We start from the raw sequence: 10,088 nt of genomic DNA on the forward strand, positions 1-10,088 counted from the left end.
AGAGAAGTTCGGAATGACTCTCCCCCCGCCCCGCCCTGGCCCTGTCGTCAATGCTGTGCTTGTCCTGCAGCCAAGTCTGGGGAAGGAGTGAAGCCCAGCCCCGCCCAGCTGGAGCTGAGGATGGTGCAGAGCAAGAAGGACATTGAGAGCCCCGAGATCGTCGTCCAGGCCACGGTGCTGTGAGAGCCACGTGAACCCACCTCCGTCATGCCCAGTGTTAGGTGTCTCCGTTTCCGCCCTTGTGAAAAATGTAACGTCTGCCTTAGAGGTGTGACTGAAACTTGGTATTTTTTTTCTTTTGTGAGTGTCCAGCATTCACTGGTCTTAATTGTGAAAATGTGCCAGTCGTGCTTTTTAAAAATAACAAAGTGATCAGAGATTTGTAATTTGGGACCCCCAGCTCCCCTCCCCCAAGGTTCCTGGAAAACCAGCTCCATGTCCAGGTCTCTGGGCCCCAGGCTGGCTTGGGGCACATGGCGTGTCCCCTTCCTGAGCGCGGGGCCCAGGGAGACCTCAGGGTCCGCCTCTCTCAGCGAGTCAGGGGTTAGTGTTCATGTCCAGAAAAATGATGTGAATGTCTTTATCCTTGCTCTGAGCTCACCTGCTGTGTTCCCTGTTCAGAATGCTTTGCCTCTTGATTTGCTGCAGGGCAGCCCCTGGGGGTTTCAGGGTCTCCGCTTCTGTTCTTGGTATGAAGGAGTTTCTGAAGCTCGGACGCACAAACGCTGCACAGTCACTTTGCCGGGGACCTTCCCAAGACCCCGGACATCTGCACATCTCTCGTGTTTCAGGGAGTGGGGCTGCCGTGTAACTCAGCGTCCCTAGGCACCCCCATGGGACAGAGGCTGGTGTGTGGCTGAGGGTGCCTGTGGGTCTTCAGGCTCCTTATGGTCGAGCCGGTCGGTCACAGGCTGTGTACTTGCCGCCCACTGCTGGTGACAGATGTGTTCAAAGGCAGAGGTGGGCTCCTGCCCCGCCCCCCCGCTGGTGTGTGCAACCCTACCCCCAGTTCTCTTGTCCCCCTGCCCTCCTGTGCCCTCCGGGTGCCAGGAAGCAAGGCGAAGCTCCGCCCCTCCCCACTATGGGTGGGGCGCAAGCCCTGACACCAGTCCTGTCGTCCACTGCTTGGGTGGCCTCCCCAGCTCCCGCCCCGAACTTTGAGGACCCTCCCCCGGTGTGGATCCTGGCAGGGTGTCCCCATGCTCAGAGCCCACCCCCAACTCCGGGGCCTGCGGGGTTTACATCTCTCGGAAGCCCACAGCCTGGAGGGGAGCAGGGAGACCACAGGATGTCAGGGCCCAGATGGGCATCCCTGGGGAAGCAGCCTCTCCTGGGGTAGCCCCGGCCCCACAGGCAGGACCCCTCCTGAGGCTGGGCCTGTGTCTCCAGGATGCTCACCGCCTCAGGGGCCGCTTTCTTCCCTGTGTTGAAGATGCCCCCGGGTGAAGGCAGGCTGGTCTCCCCTGGACTCTGTACCCTCTCTCATCTTTCTCCCCGACTCCGCTCATGTTCTGAATGTTGTAACTCGGGCATTAGTTCTGTGTACAGGGTCAGGGTTCTCAGCTCCCTGCAGTGGCCAGTGGGTCAGTGGGTCAGGGCATGTGTCCCTGTCATGGTTCCTGGTCCCTGCAGTGCTCTCTGGCCTAGGAGAAGCAGGAAGACCTGGCGAGGGACAGCCCCCCAGTAGGGCAGCCAGGGACCCACCATAGTCCCACAGGGCTCTGGCCTTCATGGAGCCTTTCATGGAAAAGACGGTCCCTGCCAACTAGAGGTCGGAGATGGCCACACCGCCAGCCCATGGGAAATCTTTTTTTTTTTCTTTCTTTCTGTTTCCTGTTTTTTTAAAAAAACTTAGGGAAAGCGAGTGTAAGATGACCTACACTTGTAAGCAAGAAACTTGATTATCTCAACAAGATGGTGAAAACCCGCCCCCAAAACATGGTGTTGGGGGTAGCAGCTTGTTTTGTGTGCACCGTGAAGTTAAAGAAAAATGCATTTGGCAAACAGTGTGCTTCTTGGTCCTGGCCCCCACTGTGGGTTTAGCTCTTAATTCTCAGTATCATGCACAGAACAATCAGAACTGTTCACCAGTAAAACCATGAGCTCTTCTGTCTGCTTGAACTATGAAGCCACAGCTGTGAGGAGAGGCCGGGGCACTAGGAGAAGGAAACTGGGGCTCCCAGGAGTGTCTGGGTGCTCGGGACCCACAGAGAGACCCTTAGCTTCTGGGAGAACCACCTCCAACCTCCCCACGCAAGCAAATTGCGCTCTTTGTCATGATGTTGCTGGGACCTGTGTATCGCAGGCGCCTTTCCCTGGGGACCTAGTCCATCTGTCACGACGACAGCAGAGGTCCTGGCTGTCTCTTCAGAATTTCCCATCCAGAACTTAGCTGTGCCCAGCCGCAGTGGGTTCTGATACAGTTTGGGTCCAAGTTAGAATTAACCTTTTTATTTTCTTTACTTTCTATAGTTGAGTAACATAGAAAATAGTAATTTAATATGAGAGCTCTATTGGCCCTGAATGGCTTGCTTATTATTCCCAGGGTGTTGATTTCAAACCTTCTCCTGGAGACCTTAGAGACAGATTACAAAACATGGTCCTTCTTCTTCAGCCAACCTTGAATCAGCGCCAAGTCCTGCAGTGGTAGCCAGGCTAGTCTGCGCTGTTTTTGTGAGAAGTGTCAGTGATGGTAGAAAACAATGCTCTGTTATCCTTAAATTTGTCAGACCCAGGCTTCAGAGTATGCTTAAGTTCACAGTGGCTGAGCCTCTCTTGGGGATCCTAACCTTCTCATTGCTGGGACCTCCTGTTCGCTCATCAGTTCACACCATAGAGGAGGGGACACTGTTCTGTCTGCAGGGCCGCACTGTGCGCACGCCCTCTCGGGACCACCTGCCTGGGGCAGCGGGGCCTGTGCCTGTGACCACAGAACTGGGCTGTGCTCCATGCCAGAAAAACCCGCCCTGGCTGCCTGCCTGGTCTCAGGTCCCCCTCTGTGGTGGGGAGGGATCTGCTCAGGACCACCAGCACCTGCCTGGGCCAGAAGGAGGGGAGTGTGTTGAGCAGAGTGGTATGTGCCCACAGGGCCGCTGCCACATGATCCTGGCTTTCTGAGTCTGGGTGGCAGCCACGCGGCCCCCAGACTCAGTTCTGAGATCCCAGGCCCACCCATTTCGGGTCCACACCACATCCCGCTGCCCGGCTGGTGGGGGCTTCCCTTCTCATCAACCCGAGTAGCTGTCTGCATCCAGACTCCCTGGAGAGCTGACTCCCGTGTCTCCTGAGGGAGGCGGCAGGTGGACGTGCCTGGGGGCACTCAGAGGGACCCCTGTCCCTCGGGAAGGCAGGCCTTTTCCCTCTGGGAGCCCAGGTCTATGGCTCGAGGCCAGGAAGCCTTGAACTTGGGCCTGCTTGGTCAGGATGCATGTCTTCTCCCCAGAAGAATCTGCCCCCCTCCCGCAATGTTCTCCAGGTCTGCCCATGAGAGCCAGTCAGGCTGGTCCCCCACCAAGCAGGGATCGAGCGCCTGCACACGTGTGGCCTTGCAGCCTTGTGCAGAGCTGCCACGCCTGAGTCTGTGTCAGCTTCTGCAGCCATGAGCGTCCTGAGCAGGAGCCTGCTTTTGTGGACAGCTCTGTTGTTTTCAGAGGGCTTCCCAGGTGGCGCTAGTGGTGAATAGCCCGCCTGCCAGTGCAGGAGATGTAAGAGACCCAGGTTCGATCCCTGGGTTGGGAAGATCCCCTGGAGAAGGGCTTGGCAACCCACTCCAGTGTTCTTGCCTGGAGAATCCCATGGAGAGAGGAGCCTGGTGGGTTGCAGTCCATGGGGTCGCACAGAGTCACTACTAAAGCGACTTAACACTCTGGTTTGAGTCCTGCCTTGCTTCTGTCTCTGCCAGCAGGGGGCAGTGAGGGCACAGGTCCTGCGGCACACTCCCTCCGCCCCCCTACCCTGTGCTACAACACAGCTGCCACCCTTCTAGGGATGTTTATTCAGGGGCTCTCCTGTCTGGCAGTCAGAACCAGGGTTTGTAATCTGTTCACTGCATGGGGAGGGGGGCCCTGAGTGAGTCTGCCACATGGCCCAGGGTCTCAGTTCCTAAAACCTTGAGCTCTCCTTAGCTCCTGTCTTCCCCTGGACTCCTGCAGTTCATTCTCGGTGCAAGACGTCTTGTTCTTAATGTGCAAAGACACCGATCAAGAAACGTCTTACAAGCTACATTCCTGCCTTTCACTAGAGGTCTTTGCTCACAACAGGGTGTGTTCATTTGGTCATTTGGCAAGTAATTTTTGGTCTGGCTTAGAGAGTATTTTAAAACTTTATATGAATGGAAAGTTCTTTTTAAGAATTTTCTTTTTAACTCCTGGCAGAGTAAACAGGCATTTTTAAAGCTCTCCACTATCAGAGCCGAGCAGAGCCCTGTGCTCAGGGAGGGGCCCTAAGCTCCAGGGTTGCAGTGAAGGATGCTCCTGGCCCCTCAGCAGCCCAATTTTCTGCAGCAGGAAACATGCTAGGAAGGACATGCCGTGGGCCACTCAGCCTGACTGGGGGCAGCACTGTCCTGCGAGAGCCGCCCTCTGCCCAGCATGATCAGCCAGACAGAAGGAGCACACCGCCCTCGGGCCCTTTGCTCGGGAGCCCCCCAGACAGGGGCCTTGGTCCTCGTGCAGCCAAGGATACAGAGCTGGGTCAGTGGGTTCTGGACCACTGTTGCTTTCTCACCCAGCCCCCAGCTTCTGGCACAAGGAAGGTGAGTGGGGTCATGACCAGGATGGAGGAGGGACAGACGAAGGGAAAGGATGAGCCTGGCGGCAGTGCCCCCAGTGTGCCCCAAAGAGTGAAGAGGGGATAGAGGCAGTTTGTGCATTTCTGCAGAATACCTGGGACCATTGTCTTGGTGATGGGAGCCATCAGTGTTGATGCTGGGGAGGTGGAAGTGAATTCCTACTTCACTCCACGCAGCCCCTGAGGGATAAAGCGTGTGTGGATGGCGTGTTGAATGTTTTTGGCTTCAAAGCTGCATACTTCTAGAATTTCACTTGGGATTTCCCACAACGGTTACAAACCTGGACCCGCAGGAGGACTGAGGCTCTGACTCAGGCCAGTTGGTGCTGACCCTGTCCTTCCAGAATCTGGGGGAAATGATACAACCCTGGGACCAGAGGGGCTCCCTGCGGTTCCGGCAATGGTTTCACTAGCCCTGTGCTCTACTTGCCAGCCCCACCTACTGTGCGCCTGTGGATGTGTTTTAAACATAAACCCCTTGCAGCGCTGTTGAGGCTGTGTCTGTCTGTTCTGGTCTTACTGACTTATGATTATCACAAATAAATATTTTCATGGTGATGCTGTTGAAGTGTGGTTTCTTTTTCCCAGAGGAGCTTTGTTCCCCTGTGGCCAGATGTCCTATCCATCTAACCTTCTCTGTTTTCTGCCCGGGAAGTAGGGGCGGGGCTTGTTTGGATGTTCCAGGCAGTTGGCTCCAGGCCCTTGGGCTTCCCCCGGGATTGGGCTGGGGATCAGAGGGTGCAGGTCCCTTTCCTGACCCCTCCTGCCTGATTCTGAGGAGCAGCTCTGGTCACTGGCCAAGCCTCACGCTCCTTCCGGCTTCCTTCACATCTCGTTGGTGACAGCACTGGTCTTGTGAGCCTGGCCAGTACCTGCTCTCCCTGCCATCTACTGACAACCTTTGTAAATAAGTCCGAGGGTCATTTCTAGGCAGCACCAGGCTCCATCGGACGGGCAGGGAGAAGGTGGGCAAGGATGCGGGGTCTTGTCTGAAGCACTTCTGACTCCACCTCTCAAATCCCCTTCTACCAGCCCAGTGTTGGTACACCGATCCTGTGGCTGCTGTAACACATTCCTACCAGTTGAGGGGCTTACAGCAACGTAGATTTATCCTTTCACAGCCTGGAGGTCAGATGTCTGAAAATGGGTGGGCGGCTCTGGTTCCTTCTTGGGGATCCAGGGAGAATCTCTGACTTGCCTTTTCCGTCTTTCTAGAGGCACCTGCGCCCCTTGGCTCATGGCTCCTTCAGAGCCAGCAGCATAGCCTCTTCAGCCTCCCTCTCATGGAGACCCTGTGAAGACGCTGGGCCCACCTGGCTGCTCCAAGACCAACTCCTCATTTTAAGACGCATCTGCAAAGTCCCTTTTGCTGTGTAGGGTACATCCGTAGGATTCAGGTACTAGGTTGTGCATTGCAGGGAGCTTTCCCAGGGCTCTGGGGTCATAGCCACACAGTCTCATCCTGTCTGAAATTCTGCCCAGATTACAACATTGAATAAATTCCCCATGAGGTGCAGACTCAGGCTGGCCCCTGCAACAGGGTCTTAGCCCTCACAAGGCTGGCCCCGGCCCCTTCTGTCTTGTTGCTCTGCTTTCCCTGGGGTGTGGCCCTCGTGTGTGACCTTGGAGGGGTGAGGAGGGAGAGGAGAGAAGGCACTTTCCCCTCCCTCCATCCATCCCTCGCCCCCCTTCCTTCCTAAAGTTTCACAGAGATCAATTCACATCTCAGTTTGCCCACTTTGAGTGTAGAATTCAGGGTCTTGTTATGAAGGTAGCAACCCTGAAAAGGATGTTTACGTTTAGCTTTGACAGCTGTCTCCCCCAGCTCAGTGGTGTCCTCCAAAAAGGTCCGCCAGAACCTTGGAGTGTGACATTTGGAAACGGTCTTTGCAGATGTACCAGTTAAGATGAGGTCACACTGCAGCAGGGTGGGGCTCAATCTGGTACCTGGTATCCTGATGAGATGCTGAGGGAAGCAACACGTAATGCGGACACCTAGGGCCTGGCAGCCCTGGAAACTAAGACTGGATTGCATGGGAAGTCGATTGTTGGATAGCGTGGAAAGTTGATTGTTGTTCAGTCACTCAGTCATGTCTGACTCTCTGCAACCCCATAGACTGTAGCCCACCAGGCTCCTCTGTCCATGGGATTCTCCAGGCAAGAATACTGGAGTGGGTTGTTGTTTCCTTTGCCAAGGGATCTTCCTGACCCAGGAACTGAATCTGCATCTCCCTCATATCCTGCATTGGCAGGCAGGTTCTTTACCACTGAGCCACCTGGGAAGCCTGGTGCATTGAAAGTAGGGTCTTCCTAGGGGAGGAGAGGGCCTTGAAGCCTGGGATAAGGATGCCTGAAGGATGCACCTGAGGATCTTGAACCCAACCCCTAATTCATCCGGATGCCCCATGCTGCGGCCGACCACTACCGTTGCCTTTGCTGAAGCTTAGCTCCCTCATCTGGAGACCAAGCAACAGTCACACACCTGAGGCAGGTGCTGATGCTTGTTCCTTTCAGGTGGGCCTCCCCTGCCTCCTTTGCTCCAGGCCTGTCACCAGGCAGGTTTCAGCCAAGTGGAGAAGGAAGCACAGCGTGGGCTGCTGGGAAGGCCCTACACGCCCTGGGAGCACAGGACCAGCTCCTGGGTGCCAGAAAACACGGGGAGCACCAGGTGGGTGGGAGTCTCGGGGTGGGGAACAGGGCTGGGTGCAAGGCGTTATCTACAACAGAAGAACATCTGCTGATGTGGGCCGTCTCTGACTTCAGTTGTGGGTTGGATTGTGTCCCCAGTGTCTATCCTAGCTGCTGCCCCCACCCCAGCCCCCTGCCCTGGCTGTGAGTGCAGCCTTATTTGGAAATAGGGTCTTTGCAGATACAGTTCAGTTGAATGAGGTCACCCTGGGATAGGGGGCCCTAAGACCTCAGACTCAGGGAAGAAGCCCACGAGAAGACACAGGTGGGGACTGGAGAGCTGCCTCTATAACCCAAGGTCCCAGCTCTGCTGAGAGGCTCCCTGAAACAGATTGGCCACTGGCCCAAAGCAAAGGGGTCAGGGCTGCAGCCCAGCCTCCCCACCACATGGCCAGGTATGCAGCTCCAACCCGACTGTGTCCTCCAGGGCTAGCCCTGCCAGGTCTCAACCCCTCTGCCCTTCGGGTCTCAGTCCTACCCCGACCCGCACAGTCAGCTGAGTGCCCCCCTCCCCTCCCACAGCACTCCAGTCCAGATAGAAGCTGTGCCTCTCCACCCAGGGAGGTGGCCAGACTGCTCATCCCCCAAGCTTCACCCTCTTAAATCTCTGGGTGCCCCCTCACCCTGCCACCTCTGCCCCGACCCCAGTCCAAACAGAGACCTTCTGGGGCAAACACTGCCCAGGACTGCTGAGCTGGCTGCTGGTGGGTCACCCAGCGGTGCCCTGGCCTGGGCCTGGTCTGGGCTTCTGGGGGTGTATGTTGTGTCCGAGCCCCTGGCCTGCTTCCCCTGGCAAAGCCCATCGTGCCCTCACCCAAGACCCTGTCAGGCATACTTGCTCGATGGCCAGGAGGCCACCATATCCAGACAGCTGTGTACTGGGTGGGGCTGCAATTCATCCTTCTCTGAGTGCTCAGGGCCACATGTGGCCTGAGGGCCTCGGCAGGCCAGCCACCAGGCAGCCCTTCCCCTGTGTGCTCCTTGATGATTTATCCTTAAAGGCAGCAAAGGTGAGCATTCACATGGGGAAGAGTAAGGAGAAGGAGAGCAGACGTTCCACCAAAGGGGCCCAGCAATTCCGCTCCTCCCCACCCGCCTCGCCAGGGCAGGCACCAGGCTCCTGAGGAGCCGTGTCCTCTAGTTGGCCCTCAGGACCTCCTGCTACCCCAGTGGACCTGTGTGCCAGTCCCTGTGGTCACACAGAGCTTCCTGGGAGAGGAGTTCTGGGAAAGCACGCCAACTGCTGCAGACTCTGGCCCTGTGGCAGCCCCTTGATCAGGCCATGCCTGAGTCCCACCTGTTTGTGTGACCACACCTGCTGCCAAGGAGTCTGGGAAGCGTGGGTTTTCATGTGTCTTAATTATACAGTCCCCCTTTCCTCAGGCCAGGTGGGGAGGTCGGATCTAGGTGGGAAGCCATCAGTGTCTGGTCACCCACGACATCATAAGCTCCCTTAGAGAGAGGCCCCGATCGCCCTGCTGTCCACTCTTGCCCCTGCCAGTAGGGGGTCTGGCACACAAACACTCAGCTTGGCAGAGTCCCTCACAGCTGTGCCCAGACAAGACTCCTGACCAGCTTGTGCTGTGGAGGGGGTTGAGAAGCAGGAAGCTCTGAAGCCCTGGAGCCCCTCACTTAGGGGCCCCTGGACACTCCAGCTGGATGAGGCAGATGGCCACGGCCACAGGTATCTGCAGGGCACAAGCCCCAGCAGCCATACGTGCTGGACCTCATCTGTTGGTGGGGACCCCGCGTTCCCAGGGCACTCAGAGAGCTTGTGCCAGTGGGCAGCTCTCTCTGAGCTGAGCCTGAAGGGCCCCACACTCCCCTCCGCCCACCCCCCCAGCAGGGACACAGCCTACACATCACACAGGGGCTGGCCACTCAACAGTCTGGGGACCTGGGCGGCAGAACCTCCAAGCATTGCCCCAAAATTCTGGGCACAGGGGAGGAAGAAGCCCCCAAGGGCTGCTGAGAGAGGATGGGGTGGGCAAGGGGAAGGTGCCTGCCCACCCAGAGGGGCTCCTCCCTGGCTGGAGAGCTTGAGGACCGAGGTGCTGGCTGGTGGGAGTGGGGTGGGCCACTGTGTCTGTGTCTCCCCGGTGCACAAACCTCAGTCTGGTCCAGGTAACAGAGGGTACTCAGGGTGGGTGACCTGTGGGGCCCTTTGCAAGTGTGCAGGGAGGGACCGGGCAGATTCTCTTCCCGGTGGGGGACCGTTAGGGGCTGGGGCTGAGTGAGAGACTGGCTAGAGAGGATATCCTTGGAGCAGGCAGGGCCCAGGTGTCCCTGGGGGCCCCTGAAGCAGGTGCTGGGGGCCAGAGAGCAGGGGTGTCCACTAGGTCAGCACCCACGGCTGGTGGGGGCACTGGGTCTGGGGGCAATGAGAGAGCACCCCCAGCAGTCCCTGAAACCCGCTGTCACCCTGCCCCAGACTGCCTCTGGTGTCCTGTTGGCATTTTAGTCGATTTCTTACCGAGGTGTGATTCACACAACCTACACTTTACCGCTATCTTTATTTCTCACACAACATACACTTTACCATAGTATTTATTCTTTTTATTTTATTTATTTTTTAAAGTAGATTCCCTATTTAAAAAAAAAATTTAATTGAC

The 10,088-nt window shown here is 56.8% G+C and overlaps 1 protein-coding gene across 1 annotated transcript in view; it reads left to right on the forward strand.

Annotated features, from left to right (window-relative positions):
* The window catches only part of PDXK (pyridoxal kinase), a 34,020-nt gene extending 28,674 nt beyond the window's left edge, over positions 1 to 5,346 (forward strand). The window contains exon 11 of the mRNA XM_069581937.1: positions 71 to 5,346. Within this exon, the coding sequence (XP_069438038.1) occupies positions 71 to 183 (113 nt within the window). The 3' untranslated portion in view covers positions 184 to 5,346. The remainder of the gene's footprint in view (positions 1 to 70) is intronic.
* The last annotated feature ends 4,742 nt before the right edge of the window (positions 5,347 to 10,088 follow it).

Source organism: Ovis canadensis, chromosome 1 (assembly GCF_042477335.2).
Source record: "Ovis canadensis isolate MfBH-ARS-UI-01 breed Bighorn chromosome 1, ARS-UI_OviCan_v2, whole genome shotgun sequence".
Classification (NCBI taxonomy): Eukaryota; Metazoa; Chordata; class Mammalia; order Artiodactyla; family Bovidae; genus Ovis; species Ovis canadensis.